Raw genomic sequence first — 19,399 nt, 5'->3', positions numbered from 1 at the left:
CCTCCCTATTCTGGTATTTTAAAGAGTACTTAGCAGAAATCTTAAGCAACCTAACTAATAGGGTTGCAAACTCCCAGCAAAAAAAATAATAATAGGGAACCACCCCCCAACCTCCACTTCGTGATGCTTAATCGACTTAATCAACTTTAATTTGATGCAGTGTGGAAAAAAAAAATGCACAGAAATTAATAATTTTTCAAGAATAATTAAATAGATTCAACATCTTCCTTCAACAGAACTGTAGACTGCACAGATGGCATCTTCCCAAAGGAAAAAGTACTATAGTTTACTAGGGTATATTAGACTTAACAGTTACTATATACAGTAATGGACTTCTATATATTTTACATAAGATTAAAACTTTGGGTGTAAGATTCAGATAATTATTTATTAAAAGCTAGACATTTTAAATGAGAATAAGAAAGAAAAGTATGTCTTTGTGCCCCCATTTTCCCTGTTCATGCCCTATCGGCCCCCCTGGCTAAACTTTGCTAGATCCGCCCCTGGACAGTTACCAGCCATCAACTGCGTAGAAAAAGATCCTGGTGTAGAAAGTAACATTAAATAAATTCTAACAACAGCTTATCAAGGTTAAACGTGCTGCTGTTATTCAGCCGCTGGTTTCCTCTTTCTGGTGCAAAGTGGGCCAAAAACAAACAAGAGACACAGATTCCCGACAGAAAAGCCGATCATTAAGCAGTTTCACGATTGAAATAGCAGCAAGAAGGGGCACTCGCTCCAGGTATTGGTTGTTAAGCTTAAGTGGGAATGCCTTACAAACATTCAGAGATGAACTTACACACTTGCTTTACTTCTCTCTGGGATCACTTCCTCGGAGATGAAATGCTGGTTTGGTAGCGAGGTTATAAATACACACAGCCGCTCTATCATGTGAGCACACTGCTCCGACGTGCTACGGTTATGAGCCGAGTTACACCGTGTCGCAAGTTTTGTGAGGTGCTTTTTTATATTTAATGGATCGGATTACATTTTTTTATTTCTTTCCAATATCCGATCCAGTAATTTACGTCAGTATCGGACTGATACCGATACGTAATATCGGATCGGTCCATCTCTAGTATTGGCTAGTTAAAATATGGGAAAAAATTAAAGCCAACTAATGCTCATAATAAACTTCACATTGCAAAAGACAACTATAGTGACAATTTCTGAATGGGTGAATGTAAAGTGCTATGATTGCTCAGAATAGAAAAGCGCTATATAAGAGCCATAAGTCCATTTACCATTTATTTGTTCAAACCAAGGATATTTTTTTATGCACATTGGAGAAAGTTGAGTAGCAGGGCCATTTTAATTTGAGAAGGAATTACCCTTTGACCTTTTCTGGTTGCATGTGGACATTTAGCTGACAGCATGCAAATTCCTAATGCACATGTGTACCTTGTGTATGATTCCCTGGGCTGTGCAGGGACTAACAGCGTCCATGTTTGTTATTGTTTTCAGGATTTCACAGCCATCCACACCATCCAGAGGTGGTCTGAACTGAACTGGGCCAGCCACTGGGTTGTGTTTGCTTCCTGGGTATTCTACTGTTTAATTAAATAATGTTGTCTGGGCCGATGAAAAGGCTGACAGACACCTTTGTTTCAGTGTATACCAGACTGTTTTCTGATTATGAAAGACAGAGATATGCTTAAGTGGGAAGGACGTTGGCACAGGGGGATGACGGTGTGTGCGCTGTGGTGATTCTCAAAGATGTCAATGAGTTTCCAAACAAGTTTTCCGGCCTGTTTGAAAGAATGACTGGTCTCTAAAGGATTAGTAAAATGAAAAGTAGAAACTGGCCCGTTCATATGAATGACCTTTGACATGTGCAGGTCCAAATACATTTCAGCTTCTAATCATGTGAAGAAAATGAAATGTAGCTTTGTTAAAATCTCTTGTCATGTTTTCCTTTTTTTTTTTTTTTACTGCTGTTGTTTTTGTGTTTGTGTTTTTTATAAATTTTTAAATAAATGCTAAATACAATAATTTTCAAAAAGCGTATATTTATTTAACATATTTATAGTTTGGATCTTGTTTCACTCATTTAACTGAAAATAAGGTTCTCTGCTACTAGAGGTTCAGATAATTAACTGAAAATGAGCTGCTGTACCTTTACCTGACATTTTACCCTACCAATCAAAAGCAGGTCACCTGATGGACATAACAAACAATTCAGGATCATTTCCAGTATCTTTAAGAGATAACAGGACATTGAGTCCATTATCTTTTTCACCATCTCCATAATTTACCAGTAAGACAAATTGTAAAAAGTAATTCTTGTTAGACTAATTGGTCATTCTCAATTGGTTGTTGGTGTGGGGTGGATATAAAAAGCTTAAAATGGTGTAGAATAAAGTGTTTCATGAATCGTTTGTGCTTTTTGTGGTCAGTACGACCAAAGGTGTTACTATGAATCAACAGTAAGGCAGCAAGCAGCAGGCAGCTGCTCCAAGGGTGTGGAAAGTCCTATGCATCCTGTTGGACTCTGCTGACCACTCCTCGCATCTGCAGAAACTTACATTTTCTCTTTCATTTGACACCTGCAAAAGCTGATGGCAATAATTTTCAAAGTTTGTGGTCTCTTTTCAGGTGTAAAAAAAACTGGTTGATTTATTTTTTGCATCATTATTCTAAAATGAGGAGTATAAATACTGTATATAACCTGTAATTATAGCTTTCATTTATTTCCTAGAGATTGATTGTGCCCATGACAGATTGTAAGCAAAGGGTGAAAATAACATCCCCTTAGCATAAAAAGTATATTCCACCCTTTAAAACTATCTAATGGTTAAGAATTGTTTCATTTAGTAGAGAGCTTTTATTGTGAAAGAAAGTGTTTTGATTGATGTTCCTGAGGTTGACCAGCCTGGATACTTATGAAAAGTGAGCTGGGAAGGCTTTGGGGTGAACAAAGGTAGCTGTTGCATGTATCTCCTTTGCCTTGGTGATTAATTATTATTAATTATGCTCTGTTCAGTTGGTCTATCAGCTAATGACATTACTGTAATGTGAAGGCTGAACTAAAACCCCGTCCTGATGTCGCAAAGTAACATTAAACTAAAACTTTCACTTTTTGCGTGTTTTTTGCTGGTAGCTTTGCCGCTGTTTTCTCAAGATGCTTTTTTAGAAACAAAATGTTGTTTTTAACAATTTGCCTAGGGTTAGTGAAGTTGATATTAGATGAAAAACAGCCCCAGTGGAGCTTCAGTTAAAATCTTTTCTATACCATATACACTCCCGATTGAAAAATGGCAAAAATCATATTTTGGATTGGATCGTAACTAGGTTCTAAGTAGAAATTCAGCATGCACCATGAAGAAATGGGAGTGACAGAAAACATTTTTTGATCATGCAATTTATTGAAAACAACGCTTAAGCTGAAAGAGGCTGTTTTACAGCTGATCAAAAGTTTAGGACTACACCTCCAAAAAACCCTTAAACCACCCAAAACAGAAATCAAAGGTCCAAACATGAACTCTGTTATGAGCCGCTCCACCGTTATTGTCGATCACTTCAAAAATTCATTGCGGCATGCTTGTTGCAAGTGTTTCCATGTGGTGAGTGGGAGCATTTCTCCAAGTGGTGAAGACGGCCGCACGAAGGGCATCTACTGTATGGAGCTGTTTTCCATTTTTGTAAACTTCCCTTGCCATCCATCGCCAAATGTTCTCAATTGGATCTCTCCCCTTTGACCCTACAATCCAACTGCTATACACAGAATGTGGACTTACTCACTGAACATAATGTGCCTCCACATGTCCAGCTTCCAGTGCACATGTTGCCGATACCAGTGCAAACAGGCTTGACTGTGAAGAGTAGTCATGGCAGGCCTCCTGGCAGCCCAGTGAGACCAGAGATTGTCTGTGAGGAGAGCCGTCGGCCATATCGTCTTGCAAATCAGTAGGAAACTGCTTGTGGTTTTTGAAGCTGACAGGGTGAGGAAACTGTTTTCTTGGCATGTCTTCCTCACTTTGAAGCCCATCCCTAACATCCCCCACTATATGGCACATTGCTTTTAATTTGGTGATGGTACTAAGGCTCACTACGATTATACCGCAACTTGGGTTTTGCGGAACACAAGAGTTCTGACAAGAGTCAATCGCAGGATTAAGCTGTTTGGCATTGGCACAGAAGATATAGCAAGTTTTTAATGGGCACATCCCACATACTCAACTCTGCTTCTCAACCCACAAATGCATTTTCTTAAAAATGTGGTACCAAAAAGCATTGTTACAACAGTGACATAATTGACCAAATACAAATTTCCTTACTTTTTAAACAAACTTTATATATAACTACTAGGTAAAACACTTTTCACTGTGAATTATTTACAGTAAGTCCATATTCTGGGACGTCATTTAAACAAGTTTTGATAAGAGTCTGCCAGATATACTCGGGGCAGTTATTTCTCCTGGTCTGACAGATTTGGGACACTGTGGGCCCAAGCTGTTTTGACTGTGTGATTATTGTATGCTGTTTCTGTTAAAGGGGTCGAGGTACTAGCTTTATCACTGCATGAGAGATCGTTCAAATTGGGCCAGAATATTTAGGCTAAAAGTGACAAAAGTAGTCATATTTCACATTTAGCCACATGATCCTCAGTTTATGAAAAATGTTGATTAGTGGCACCTGCACTAAATATTGGGTGTATTTTTAAATATTTGTTCTTCTCACATAAACTGTTGGCTGTTCAAGATGAACTTGGATCCCATACCTGTCCCCTACCTGTATCTATCAATGATTAACATCTTTAGTCAGACAGGAAGTGTTTGGGTCAACACGGAAAGGACAGGAGAGGCCTGGAAGTCGTTTTACATAAAACTACAGCCTCTGGAAGGTAAAAGTTTGGTGCTGGGATATTTGGTTGGCTACGAATTAAAAGAGGTAGCTGACTGTTGTAAATTATGCTATTTCCTATGTATTTGCTCTAGATGCGTGGTGAATAGGATTATATAGAGGATGAGAAGTAGGGCCAACTGCAGCTGGATTGGGCCTGAGATCCCTCTGTCATCACAAATTTTTACTGGTAAGTACAATTTTCTACTTCCACTGTAGCAGAATATTAAGGATTGCATTTATTATCTCCCCTTGTTAATGCCCACTAAGTGAGATGGAGTGATAAACTATCTCAGATTCAACTCTTTTTGGCATGAGCTGTAGCATTTTAGTTTAATATTTTAGTTATAATGCTCAAAAAAAGTTTGATGTGTATTCTTTTCTGATGTGTATACAGAGAAAAAATAGACTTTAATAAATATTATAAGAACTTTGTTGTTGCTTGTTAGAATCATTCAGCATTTTTAGCCATTGATAGATAGTTATAGAAATCTGTTAAAGAAATCTGCACCTGAGACGATGTACATTTTCATTCTCCTTACTCAATAGATGAAATGTTACATTACAAACATTCATTTTCTAAAAATGCTGAAAATTCTGAAAGACTGACGGAATGTATCCTGAATAATTTGCACAGTTGCAAGAGGAAAAAATATTGTCGCAGGACTTAATTATCATAAACTACGTATGATTGACTGGAGAGAATCCAACGAACTTGATGTATAAGAAACTGGAATCAAAATGGAAGCTTGTGTGTATGTGTGTTGATTTCTCACCAGTTTCTGGCAGTATTGTGTACTTTTTTGCAAAAATTCTCTTGTGCTTTTGTGTGGTACTGTGTTTTTTTTTCTCAGCCATTAAAAATGAGCTGTGGCTCTTCCTCATCCCAGCCGGCCTGGCTGTCATTTTACTTGGGGTGTTTCTGGAAGAGGTGGGCTTCTTCTTGCGCAATATTTCCTCATTCAGACGTCAATTTCTCTACCTTTGGATATTAGGAATGTATCCGGTAACTGCAGTCTCATCTCACACCCACACAAACACAGAGCTCCTTTTATGAACTGAGCTGAAATTGCATGCTGATGTGCTCCAGTCCAGCATGCACTACAGCTGAATCTTACTGCTGTTTTCTGTTTCCTTTAGGTGTTTGCCTTCACATCTCTGATAGCACTATATGTGCCCCGTTCCTCTTCTCTGTGTAGTTTCATTGCTTCTTTGTAAGTTACCAAGAATGGACTATAAAGACTTGCTGTGATCACGGGTTGGTTGTATATATCCTGTCCGAATGTGTGTATTTGGCACAGGTATCACTCTATCACCTTGTTGAAATTCATGGGACTGATCACAGACTTTTTTGGAGGGAAAGTGCGTATGCTGGCTATGTTGTCTGGACAGCAGGTAACTCCAGATCCTTTTCCCTGCTGCTGCTGCTGCTGCCTCCCAATGGTGACCATCAACAGGTACACAGCAGCAGCCACAAATCTGAGTAAAACACTGCCACAGCACGTAGAGTGAAATGATTAAGGTCTTATTAGGCACCAGGTATCATCTCATGGACATTGTAGAGGTGTCATCTCATCAGATCATGTGCCACTAATGTCTATAATGGCTTTTAGTACTTGTGTATGTTACCTGGATGGGAATTTGCACATATATTGCACACACTTCCTGCATGTATATCCTTTGTGTTGGTCTAGCTGTGTTGTGTAAAATGTGGTCGATACAGTAGCAGACTGTCATGTGAAAGTCTTGTCCCTTCTCATGTGTGCAGCAGCAGCCGGGCCTGGATGATGGCTGCTGTCCTGCAGCTCTCTGTGGTCCGCAGCATCTTGTTCTTTGTGACTTTGGTGCTGTGGACAGATGAACAGTATGACTATGGTGATGTGAGTTGTTTATAAAAATTTTGATCTATGCTTATTTTGCCAGTAAGGATAACTTCATGAAGCTCAATCCAGTGCTGGTGTTCATTTAATAGAAGATATACATTATTTGTCCCAAAGCTGGGAAATTTGTTACAGCAACTGGGTTTAACACAACAAAGACAAAACACTGTCAGAGTAGTGTCAGTTCCCAATCTTGTGCAAATATTTTCTTTCTGAAAGTAACTTGTTTCAAGCTAGGTTCATATATAATAGTCATAATGGTTGTAGATGGTTACTGACAAAGGCTGCAAAAAGGCTTCTAAACTGTACAGGGGGGAAGGTCATGGAAAACCTCATATGATTCACATTTCTGCAGAACCACTGCACATTGTATGCACTGATTGTTCATTTTTATAAAGGTGGTTTGAACACTATGAAGCTCTCTCACACTCCAAATAGCTTTAAGTAGAGACTGCCTCTGTAGTTATACTATGTTTAACATTTGAAGTACAATGAGGCTTTGAGCCCAGTCTTACATGTTCAGTCTATTTCAGATAACAAATCATCTCATCTGAACTGAAAAGCACTGGATAGACTGAAGAATAAAAAGTGTAACTATCGTCTTATTTTTTCCAGGTGGGTTCAGTTGACCCCAACCTGTATGTGAACAGCATCATAGGTGTGTCAACTTTCGTGTCCTTTTATGGCCACCTATTGTTTTACAAAGCAACAAAGAGTGTGTTGCATGGCTATGGACTGAGAGCCAAGTTCATCTGCATCATCCTGGTGCTGGTCCTGTGTGGCCTGCAGAGTGGCATCTTAGAGACTATGGGGGCTCTGGAGGTTATCCCCTGCACACCACCTTTCTCTGTCTTGGCCCGGTCTCAGTGTAAGTGACAGCACATCTGGACTCCTCCAGTCTTTTGCCTCCCAATCCGGTTTTACTCAAATAATTCTGCAGTTATTCTTGACATGATCAGTCACAACACTCAGACAACATTTTTCAAACAAATCTATCTTGAAAAGTATTAGATTTTATTTTCGCAGGGTACACCCTGGACAGGTAACAAGCATGCAGAACAGGTCTTACACTAACATGATGTGTCCTTGACTGAGACAGAATTCTAGTGCAACTGAGATTTCAGTTCTCATTAATACTAGATAAGTGCTCAACAATCTAATGTGAGCAAATAATAAGATTTAAGACTATAAACCGGAAATATAAAAAAATTCTGTCATCACTTTGCTAAAACTAAAGTTTGATTTCTTTGAGTATGGTTATTGTATGGTTATATTGTTACATCGGCTATAGTTTTGAATGAAAACTCACTATCTCACAAAGATGGAAGCACTGTTGTTTCACCCAAAGCACTCTACACTGCTTGTCCTGTATTGTGCGTTTCTTGTCCAATCTTAGTGATCTACCACTACAGCGTGATTGTGGAGATGTTTTGCATTGGCCTGTATGCCCGCCACACATTCCGTAAGGTGGAGCCGAGTGAAATGGAGATGGAGGAGCCGCTTGATGTATGGAGAATGGAAAAGGCCGTCCAAACGGAAGAAATTCAGGCGATGCATCAGAAGGCCAGCGTGCTATCAGAGGAGGTTCGGCCTGGTGGATGTCTCATCAACGCCTCATATAGTCCCAGTTATGACAGTGACAGCGAAGACAGCCTGTGCAGGATAGAGCATGCACCTCTGGATGGTTTCCACTTTCCTAAGGCCAAAGGTCAGCACTCAAGGAGTTCAGAGACAGTGGAGCCCAGGTGTGCGGATGAGCCCGGCGTAGCTCTGACGCACATTACTGTCAGGGCTAATGTAAATGACCTGGAGTCAAAAGATGTCACTGTGGTTTGACCAGTGGAATAGAAAAGCCCATAAGATTAAGCTTGACTGCTGAAGATGCAAAAACTAGCTAGGAAAGGGCACTTTGAGCAAAATATACTGCTAAACGCTTCAATTATACATCAGATCCTGATGAGCAAAATATTTAACTTAAAATTTGATGAAGAATGTAACAACTGACATAACATCAGTCAGTGCAAACTGAAATCATCGAGCCTTTGAGGGCTGGATTCAAGATCAGGTGAAAAATAAAAAAATATTCCCTTAATTTGATGATATTTTGCAACATATTATTGGATATTCTTTAAACATTGCACCTCACCCCAAACTGCTCTGAAATGGTTGTGAAGTGCTAGTTTTACCTTACACACACTTTGCACTGCCCTTCCTTTTGTTCTACACATAACATTTTGATCATTTTAGTCATTTTTGGCATTGCATGCTTGTTCTGTTTCTGCAGTACTGTCTAAGCATGATACCAAGTAGTTGGCAGCTTTTTCCATTTTGTTGAATATTGGTTACTGGCAAACAGTTCGTAGGTACATTACCACCACACTGCATTACTAATGCATAACATCCTACCAGGCCTATGTTTAAGACAAAAAAAAAGGCACATCAACTATTCACTTGAATTTCAAGACTACTGAAAAGTGATGACCATCCCTAGTCCTGGCTTGGTTGTTTGTGGGGATGACCAATAAGACAAACACTTACACACATAATTATCTCATTTAGGATAATTAGGAGACTGTGCAGAGATATTCATCTAATTTTAAATGTGGTCCAGAAACTTCTTATTCATGTGTTTTAGGGTTTGGACTAACCAGGCTGGCTTATAAAGGTCGCCAAAGATTATGTGCTTCTAAAATCTTTAATATATATTTTGTTCTCTCTATTGTTCTTATTATTATTACATATTATTACATTGTTGTACTTATTAATCCCACACGTACTAATTGTTGTGACCTGAGGAAAATGAATGAAATAAATATAATGTTACAACATAATTGAAGTATTTTAAAGCACTTCAAACCCGTGCTCTTTAGAACTGTGTATATATGTAGAGATTTGTTGCTTCTGTTTTTTATCTTTAATTAACAGAGTCTCTGAGTCTACAATTAAACGTGACATGTAGGATGATATATGTATATATGTGTGATATATAACCACAATAAATCCCTGTCCAAATTCAATTCAAACTGTCAACAAATTTAATATTTTTCTGTGGAAATAATTTGGTACATCAGGAGCTAGTAATGTACCAGTAAGTAGATGCACATTCTTGCAGGTGTGTACAGCTGTTTTGCTAACTTTGACTTGACCTCTAGAACCATCTGTAGCAGGCATAATTTGAAGTAATGGTTTTCTGTGCAACGTCATCAGTCTTTCATGTAATTGTGGAGGATCCTCAGTCCACTCTTCTTTATAGTGTGCCTTCAGTTAATTGAGGTTTGAAGCACTCTTTTATGCATCGTTCTCTGAACACCCAGTGCACTCCAGTCAGGCTGAGGCCTGGACTTTGACTAGGCCGGCACAAGAACAATTCTTTTCTTTTGCAGCCCTTCTGTTGGCAATTTGCTGCTGTGCTCAGGATGATTGGGCTTCATCCACACACAAATCTGTGTGTAAACAAGTGTGCACAAATACACCTCGTTTGATTCATCAGTTTTCTTAGCTGTCCTTGTTGACACTATATGAACAAATTTTTAGCTGTTGTGGATCATAGATATGAAAACTGCTTGTGTGCTAGCTAAAAGTCCAGCTGCTGTATTTCACAGGGAGAGAAAAGAAAGAGATCTAACTTGACTCAGAGATGGAGAAAGATGAGAAAGACAGGACAGGAGAGGAAGAGGAAGAGGAGAAGTTAGATTTGAAGGCAAGGACTGCTCAGTGGTGTTTGATAAACTGTAAATGTAAGTCCTCGTGTTTTTAAATCAGATTGGGTCTCTACATGTCTTATTATGGTTTTTCATAATGTAAAACATGCTGCAAAACAAACTAGGGTAGATTAACTGTGTTATGTAAAGGCTGATAAAAATACTGTGCAGGTTAGTTTACTGTGATGTAATGGATTTAAGTAAAAAAACTGTAACTGGTGCACAGTGGCTATGGTTTCACAGTCAGAGTTAGGTTACATAAAAGCCAGCAGAGGTGAATTTGAAGTTAAAGTGATGATGCTCATTCACTGAATTCCACCAACTGTATAGTGTCTAGTATGAAAACAGCATAAACAGAATACTGTCAGTGTAGAAAATGGAAGTCAGCCAGGACAACTCATGAAACATCTGCTGACATCTGGTTGAATTCAGTTGTTTACATCCACAAAGAGCAGCAGGTTAATTGATCACAGCCTTTACACTAAGAAAATCTACTGGACATCTCCATAGACATTTTTGTTATTTAGGATTCTTTTCTCCACACTGAGGCATTAGATTTTAGGGTCTCCCCCACCTGCTAAATCCCATTTTGACCTCTTTCCTACTTATTTCCCTTTTAAAGGCAAAGACGCCCTCTATAATGTAGACAACAGAAAATAGAGCTACAATTTATTTTCATTTTTTTTCTCTGCTCATATTCTACTTAACTGATTCAAGTTGAGTGCATTTATTAGAAATAAAAGTTAGACTGAAGTAAAGTTTGTATTCCTATCTACTAATATGATTACATTATTACATTAATATAGCACAGGGTTCAGCTTTGCATAAAAATTGCTCGTAGAAACGTTTTCCAAGGACCTACTTTTACTTTCTTACTTTAATTACATTTCAGAGCATGTACTTTTTCGCTTTTACTTAAGTAAATAAGTTGAATCGGTACTTTTATTGGAGTATTTTTCAACACTTAAGTACAGAATGTCTGGACCGGAGAGAAGAAAAAGGAAATCAGCTCTGGCAGACTCACTCAAATGTGAATCCATTGTACTGGCTGTACTGTATCTGTTGTCTTCCGGCGTGCCCGCCGGACTACTTCTCTAAGCCAATCAGAACGCTCACAGAGGGCGCTCATCCAATTAGCTGCCGGTACGATCTCTGTGACGTAAGGCCTTTCTGACCAATGTAGCTTATCCTATTTTGGCGGCTGTGCGGAAAACATGGCGGAAAATTTGAAAGGTAATACATAAAGACTGTTATTTCATTTAATTTTACACTATCTAGTTAATATCTGCGGTTACCTGGTTGTGTCTATGTCCTTTAAATAGCTCGAATATGCACATTTTTCACCTTCGGATTTACGCAGTTTTAACTTAAGCGCTGGGCTTTTACATCGCGGTTATTCTATGAAAGCCAATAGTTCGAAGTACTGGGTGCAGTATAATAAAAGCGGTCTTTTTGTCCAAATAGTCAACTTGTGAACTCAGTAACTTGGATTAAGCTCTTGGTGGAGTTTTCTGTGTATTCCAGGTAGCAGACCGTAGCCGCTGTGTTGAAGTGAGCGGAGGAGTTAGCGGTGCTATTGCACGGTGCTCGGTAGCGTTGAGCTTGAGGCGCCATGTAACGCTTCGGGAATGTTTAAATGGCACACTGTGGGTCTTTGGACGAACGTGGATGCAACTCTTTAAAAGGATTCTAGTTTCGGGCCCCCTGTACAGGTGTTGTGCCAAAAAGTGATTGTCTGCCAGAAACTGATTGCCGTCCGCGGGAGCGCGTGCAGCTGCTTAAAGCTGCAGCGCCCGGATTACTTGCGTTGCCAGCTACTTCCGTGCAACTGATATAACGTGGGGGAAAAAAACCCAAACACATTTATGCCTTTGTTATTAGGCAAAGGTATGCATTTATGGAGCTTTGACGTTTCTTGTAACCGAATTATGACGCTTATCAGAAGGTTGCTTTCAGTGTGTAGCGCAGTCACGAATGACTACACGCATCACGATGGAATAATTAATGCCTACAGGTTTAGTATGTCTACTCTCGTTGTTCATATTTGTTATAAGACTGTCGAATAGTAGTTAAAACAATAAAGACCTATTGTGCCAGTATCACCATGACTCTTTCTTGTTTGTTCAGAATAACGACTGAGAACATGGCATTTTAGCGCTACCAAAAAGTGATTGTGGCCTATAACTTGTCACTGAAACAATATTTCGGCTTCAAACTTGTTGGATATATTCCAGAAGGGTTACATGTGATATATTATATCCCAAAACCTCTCCATGAATTGCTGAATAACTTGTACAGGAACAATAAAACTGACAATATGCCATTTTCAAGCTGCCAAAAAGTGATTGTGGACTATAACTTGTCACTGAAACAATATTTTGTCACATCAGTGACAAGATATAGGCGGCAATCACTTTTTGGCAGGTTGGAAATTGCGTATTGTCAGTTTTATCGTTCCCTTAATGTAGAGGAAAAACATTATATATATATATATATATATATATATATATATATATATATATATGTATATGTAGTATATACATATATGTAGTATATACATTGGGTGAATGTGCAGTAGTAGCAGCAAGCAGGTGAATTCTGTACATTAATATGAATAGACATCTGACTATTTTACAGGATAGACAATATAAACATATTTAAAATTAAAGGAATTGAAATGTACATTGTGCCTTGGTTTAGTGTCTGGAAGAGTCCTGACTCAGTCAATTATAGATGATGTGAGAGGGCGGGTGTGTGTGTTTAGGGCACGGATGGCTTGGGGATAGAAGCTCCTCTTGAGTCTCTCTGTCCTTGCCCGGAAGATGCGGAACCTTCTACTAGGGCTGAACGATATATCGCATTTGCGATAATATCGCGACATGATCAAGTGCAATTTTCTAACCGCAAAGGCTGCGATTATACTCTGGACATGTCCAAATTCATGGGCTGCATCCTCCTGAGGCCGCATTTGTAGACCGATTACGTCACAGCGACGCGCCGAAGGCTGTCCAAATTACTACCATATCCCAGAATTCATAGCGCGGCCCAGCCAAACTCCAGTTTCCAGCAATGGCGGCCACTACTAAGTTTTAAAATTACTCATACTAATCTTTCTGGGTCACAAAATAAACTTTTAACATATTTTCAGGCGAGAAAGTAGTTGTGTAAACATCAAATATCTGCTCGGTTTATCCCATATTTGCAAAAGTGCTTCGACGTTTTCAGAGGCGTCTGCTACCCACCAGCTCGACAGCTAGCCGGGAGCTCGAGGGTTACTGATGCGGCCGAGAACGGCACAACTCCCGGCACATCATTTTCAGATCACCGCGGAGTTTCGCTGCTCGGGTTAAACGTAATATATAAGTCACTTAGACAACCTAAAAATGTTATTGTTGGGCTTTTTTCAGTGTTTTGTTTGTTCGTGAGTAAATCGGTTTGGCTGAGATTAAAGTTATTAGATTAGATAAAATAAAACTTTATTAATCCCCCGGGTGGGTTCCTCCTTGGTTTTCACACAGCTGACTAAACGTCAAACAGAAAACTTATTAAACAGAAGTATGAGACAGTCGAGAATTTACACCAGTGTCTGGTTATATTTTAGATAGCAAGAAGCAGACGGCCGAGTTTATTAAACTCCACCGAGACAGCGGTGACGCTAATCAGAAGGCTAGACCGTCCAATTTCACGCCTTTAAACTTTAAAGGCGTGTTTGTGTGTGTGTTTATACAATTGCTATTATGTTTGCACTTTATGTGTAATGTTACTGACTGCAGAGATCAGTAAGATGTGTGTATTTTTTATTTATTAGTTTTATTTATTTAATATTATTTTTTAATTGAATGACTGTCTAGTAGTTCACAGATGTCGAAAAACTGAGTGTGGTAAAGCCACTGATTTTTTTTATGTATATTTCTGCAATCTGCACATTGTACTGACTTTCATTTTAATGTTTACACCAGGGTTCCTTGCCAGCACTTTATGCTCAGATGTTTGTAAGCTAAAAATAGACTATTGTGTATGTTCAAATATACTGTTGTGATTGAAGAAGTTAAATAAAAATGTCAGTCATCAATTCATGCATCACCTCATGTCATCATAACAGAGGTCTGTCTTCCAGGAAAGAACAGTTTAAAATTAATGTAATATAGTATTGGCCATACTATATGATGTATTGCTTGTCTTTGTTTAATAATACAGAAGACAAAGACCTTAAAAAATTATCGCATATCGCATCGCAATCGCAATATTGGGGCAAAAAATCGCAATTAGATTATTTTCCATAATCGTTCAGCCCTACCTTCTACCAGATTGCAGAAGTTGGAACAGTTTGTTGCCAGGATGGGACGGGTCCTTCAGTATCTGCGCTGCTCTAGTCCGGCATCTACTGGTGTAGGTGTCCTGAAGCGGGGGGAGAGCAATCCTGCAGCAGCGTTCTGCTGTACGGATCACTCTCTGGAGAGCTTTTTGGTCCTTCACACAGCTGTTCCCAAACCACGATGTCATGTTCTGTGTGAGGATGCTCTCCACAGCGCCTGTATAGAAAATCCTGAGGATCTTTGGAGAGACCCTGAACTTCCTCAGTTGTCGTAGGTGATACAGGCGCTGCCTAGCCTTTTTGGTCTGGACCTGAATGTGGGCAGCCCATGTCAGGTCTGAGGAGATGTGGACACCAAGATACTTGAAGGACTGCACCCTCTCCACTGGAGCTCCATTGATGATAATGGGCTTGTAGTCTCTGTGCTGACCCCTTCTGAAGTCCACCACCAGCTCCTTGGTCTTGCTGACGTTCAGCTGGAGGTGGTTGTCCTGGCACCACGATGCCAGATTCTTCACTTCATCCATGTAGGCCGCCTCATCGTTGTTGGAGATGGCACCCAACACCACTGTGTGTTATAGGCCACAATCACCTTTTGGTAGCGCTAAAATGCCATGTTCTCAGTCGTTATTCTGAACAAACAAGAAAGAGTCATGGTGATACTGGCACAATAGGTCTTTATTGTTTTAACTACTATTCGACAGTCTTATAACAAATATGAACAACGAGAGTAGACATACCAAACCTGTAGGCATTAATTATTCCATCGTGATGCGTGTAGTCATTCGTGACTGCGCTACACACTGAAAGCAACCTTCTGATAAGCGTCATAATTCGGTTACAAGAAACATCAAAGCTCCATAAATGCATACCTTTGCCTAATAACAAAGGCATAAATGTGTTTGGGTTTTTTTCCCCCACGTTATATCAGTTGCACGGAAGTAGCTGGCAACGCAAGTAATCCGGGCGCTGCAGTTTTAAGCAGCTGCACGCGCTCCCGTGGACGGCAATCAGTTTCTGGCAGACAATCACTTTTTGGCACAACACCTGCATGACGTTTGATTTAAAACATACGCTGTTTCACACAGCTATTCTTTGGCTGTCCATTTGCACAAATGCACAAAGCCCAGCAGTAAACCGTGTGTGCTGTCACCGTGCGCTGTTTGGCGGTAGGAAGCTGAGTCAGATTAAAAATGAATTTTTCCTTACTTTCCACTGTCAGAAAAAGACTGGGCACTGTCAGTTAAAGGTGTGTGGTGTGTTAGATTGCAGCGTGCCCTGCAAGATGTCCTGGGATGAGCTGGAAGCCATGTGTCGAATGGAGAAACTCCAGTGTCAAGAGCTTGGAGTTAGCAGAGCCAACGTCAATGAATACGAGGTTGAATTCCTATGTGACTACAAGAAGACTAAGGTATGATATCAACTAAGGTATGATATGGATTGTTGGCAACTTAGACTCTTGTTAGTGTGAAGTTAGGGAAGGTTTCTGGGTTTGTTTTCGAAGAAAAATAAATTCCTAGTAAATATTTTGGCAGTATTTTTAATGAAATCAACCAGTTTAATTGTTGGACAGGGCATGCATTCACTGTTAGACATCACACAGACATGTTTGAAAGGAGTTTTATTGCAAGTACTAAAAGTACAAAATATTTTACATTCATCTACTTTATAGTGAAACATTCTGCTAGTGTGTATTCATTGTATTGTGGCATGGATAAGAGTCATTTTTCCTCTTTGTTCCACTTTGAAGGCAAATGGTCTAACCTGACATTAGAAGAAAGAAGATGTTATAATACAGCAAGTGCTGCATAACAAACATTGTTCCTAATAGTACAAGGTAGATACCACAAGACAGTGTAACTTTGGACTGCAAGAAACCATGCACTGTGGTGTAAATTCCTTAAATATCTTATCTATAATATTTTGGATTTTTGTATCATTTTGCATCATTGTATCATTTTACTATTTAGTTTGTATTTAATGTGCTCATATACACTATCTTGCATATGTACAATATTACTCATGTTTCTCACTTCTTATCCCTGTTAGTTAAGTATACACGCATAAGCGTCTGTACGAGCCCGTCTCAGAACAGATTAGGTGTTGCTAGAAGAAAACCTTTCATGTATGTGCGGTGGAAGTTTTGAGCAGGCACAATTGGATTTGAGGTGGCACTCATTTAGTCTTCTCCAAATAGTTAGAATCAATGTAATCTCAGCTAAAACATTCAACTCGATATGCTCATGGTTTCATTGTGCCTTACCTGCCTTTTTAATGTTGTTTTGTCTAGGATTTTTTTTTTCTGTAAAGCATTTTATGATTCCTGAGTGTGAAAAGCACTATATACATGGAGTACTGTGCAAAAACTCCGGAGCCACCCCTCATTTTTGTATATTTTGGGAGGAAAATAGGAAATATGTGTAGTTATTTATTCAAATGTGTGCTAACATATGAGGTTGAATGATGAGACTGAAAGTACTCTCACTGCTGGAGCTCTCCTGGCCTCCTCTGAACCAAAAATGTCACATTTCCTGTCATCACACTGTCAGTCTGTAAGGGGCCTTTTCTTCGTTATTCTTTTTATTTATTTATTTTAAAGCACATGCCTTTCACATAATAAACTATCTACTACAGATAGTTTTTTTTTAATTTTTTTTTTTAGGGCTGATACTTCCTGTTTAATCTCCTTGTGTCCAGTTTCCTCAAACAAGGATGCTGCACATCATGCTGAGAGTTGCCAATTTTTCAGCTAATAGCTCTTTGACCTTGTTGCTAATAGCTATTAAATTGTCTAATGCCTGTCAAACTGTGTTACCTTTGGTATTTTTCCATAGATTCTACTCAAGAAATGGAAAATGTCTTTCTGTAACAGGGTGTCTCTGAATGAAATATTTGGGTATAAGGACTAAAAATGAATAAAAAGTCAACCATGTCTACAGAAAGACAAACACCTTCAGAAAACTGGAGAGCTACTGCTCAAGAGCACTTTAAAAAAATTACAATAAACTCTGGCTGGTTGGGAGAAAAACAAATATGAGGGGTGCTTCCAGACTTTTGGACATGCTGTACGTATTGTATTGTACGTTTGCTTTGTGGAGATTTAGAACATCTGTGAGGTGGGACAGATGTTGCCCTTGGTATACATGGTAACAGAATAAATTAAGTTTAGGCTGAACCACTAATTGCCCCCAAAACTGACGTTATTGTGTGTGTTTCAGGAAGAGGAGTTGTACCTTGTAAAATGGAAGGGCTTTCCAGAATCAGATAACACTTGGGAACCCAAGAGGAACCTAAAATGTCCCAAACTGATGAAGCAGTTCCATCTTGACTTGGACCAGGAGCTGAGGCGCCACAAGCGACGTTGCATCCCAAAAAAGCTAGATAAAGAAGTTTCCTCATTTCTGGTCCAAAAAGCCAAACTTCGCCAGAGTCTGCAGCGCTGGGAAGACCATCTGAATCATACTCGCAATCATCCAGGGCGCATTTTTGTCATGAACGAAGTGGACCTAGAGGGTCCTCCGAAAAACTTTACCTATATCAACAACTATAAAGTAGGTCAGGGCATTGTGTTAGATGAGATGGCAGTGGGTTGTGAATGCAAAAACTGTTTAGAGGAGCCAGTGAATGGCTGTTGCCCTGGGGCTTCCCTCCAACGCATGGCCTACAACGACAGAGGACAGGTCCGGATTCGGCCTGGACAGCCAATATATGAGTGCAACTCCCGCTGCAGCTGTGGGCCTGACTGTCCCAACAGAGTTGTGCAGAATGGCATCCAGTTCGATCTGTGTATCTTTAAAACGGGGAACGGCCGGGGATGGGGAGTCCGCACACTGCAGCACATCAAGAGGAACACATTTGTCATGGAGTACATTGGGGAGGTGAGACCTGTTAAGTATTTTTTTTTTAAGTGGCGTATCATGCTTCAGTGTGAAGTGTAGAGCATGACAAAAGCAGCCAGTAGCTGCTTGATGATTTGACAGATGTGATACATTAATTGAATCGGTTTAAAGTTTAATGATACAAGTGACAGCACTTGTTTCTGGTAACTTGCAGCTAGAAAGCAAATGAAAAGAAAGGTGTGGTGCACTAAAATAGAATCTGAATACTACTGGTATCTTTTCATACTAAGAAAATGCCCAAAGGGGTATACTTACAAATGTGAAATTGTGTATGTGCACACACACGTACATACACAGTTGTTTTCATGTCCTTGTGGGGACATCTAATTGACATAAGGCTTTCTCTAGCCGCTTAACCCTGACCATGACCTAATTGTAACCCTGACACTAAAACCACATTTTGAGTCTCAAAAATGGCTTCAAACTCCTGGGGATGGTGATTTTGTCCCAATAAGGGCTGTTGGTCCCCACAAGCATAGTAAGCTTCCAATTTTTGGTCATCACAAAAATATGTACACAGGGTACACACACAATTTCGCATTTGTATGCATACCCCTTTTGGCATTTTCTATCCATATCTATCTACCTGTAGATGTATAGATCTATATGCCTATATATATTAGCTGATTAGTTCTTGCCATATATGAATTCTAACAGTTGTCAAATAGGGCTGTCAGCTGTGCACCAATCTGAATTCTGCACAACACACCTGATGTTCTCAACCCCATTAAGGGTGTAAGAAATTCCACAAATGAACCCTGA

The 19,399-nt window shown here is 39.5% G+C and overlaps 3 protein-coding genes across 9 annotated transcripts in view; all 3 read left to right on the top strand.

The window, feature by feature from the left end:
- LOC147306231 (protein-serine O-palmitoleoyltransferase porcupine-like) overlaps positions 1 to 3,474 on the top strand; it is a 28,378-nt gene extending 24,904 nt beyond the window's left edge. For 3 of the 4 annotated variants that reach the window (XM_086276908.1, XM_086276912.1, XM_086276910.1), the window contains one exon: positions 1,465 to 3,474. In XM_086276908.1, the coding sequence (XP_086133034.1) occupies positions 1,465 to 1,566 (102 nt within the window). In that variant the 3' untranslated portion in view covers positions 1,567 to 3,474. The remainder of the gene's footprint in view (positions 1 to 1,464) is intronic. The other variant, XM_086276911.1, reaches the window with a different exon arrangement.
- A 639-nt stretch (positions 3,475 to 4,113) lies between these two features.
- LOC147306230 (organic solute transporter subunit alpha) lies at positions 4,114 to 9,711 on the top strand. 3 transcript variants are annotated; one of them, XM_086278590.1, is made up of 8 exons: positions 4,114 to 4,843; positions 4,938 to 5,032; positions 5,697 to 5,848; positions 5,983 to 6,056; positions 6,144 to 6,299; positions 6,611 to 6,722; positions 7,338 to 7,590; positions 8,119 to 9,711. In XM_086278590.1, the coding sequence occupies exons 2-8, from the start codon at positions 4,966 to 4,968 to the stop codon at positions 8,556 to 8,558; spliced, it is 1,254 nt and encodes a 417-aa protein (XP_086134716.1). In that variant the 5' UTR covers positions 4,114 to 4,843; positions 4,938 to 4,965; the 3' UTR covers positions 8,559 to 9,711. The 3 variants fall into 3 exon arrangements, with proteins under 3 accessions (XP_086134716.1, XP_086134714.1, XP_086134715.1); XM_086278588.1 differs by having other exon boundaries at positions 4,938 to 5,848; XM_086278589.1 differs by having other exon boundaries at positions 4,114 to 5,032.
- Positions 9,712 to 11,572: 1,861 nt separating this feature from the next.
- Positions 11,573 to 19,399, top strand: part of LOC147306229 (histone-lysine N-methyltransferase SUV39H1-like) — a 16,746-nt gene continuing 8,919 nt past the window's right edge. Inside the window, exons 1-3 of one of the 2 annotated variants that reach the window (XM_086276333.1) lie at positions 11,573 to 11,656; positions 16,004 to 16,149; positions 17,957 to 18,616. In XM_086276333.1, coding sequence (XP_086132459.1) covers positions 11,638 to 11,656; positions 16,004 to 16,149; positions 17,957 to 18,616 — 825 coding nt within the window. In that variant the 5' untranslated portion in view covers positions 11,573 to 11,637. Of the gene's footprint in view, positions 11,657 to 15,789; positions 15,908 to 16,003; positions 16,150 to 17,956; positions 18,617 to 19,399 lie in introns of those variants that run through there. The other variant, XM_086276334.1, reaches the window with a different exon arrangement.

The sequence above is a fragment of the Aulonocara sp. 'chitande type north' Nkhata Bay genome, linkage group LG20, assembly GCF_057382095.1.
Source record: "Aulonocara sp. 'chitande type north' Nkhata Bay isolate Kocher_YH1m ecotype deep benthic linkage group LG20, A_spYH_male_GT1.1, whole genome shotgun sequence".
NCBI classification, from domain to species: domain Eukaryota; kingdom Metazoa; phylum Chordata; class Actinopteri; order Cichliformes; family Cichlidae; genus Aulonocara; species Aulonocara sp. 'chitande type north' Nkhata Bay.
This window is presented reverse-complemented; position numbering and strand designations above follow the sequence as displayed.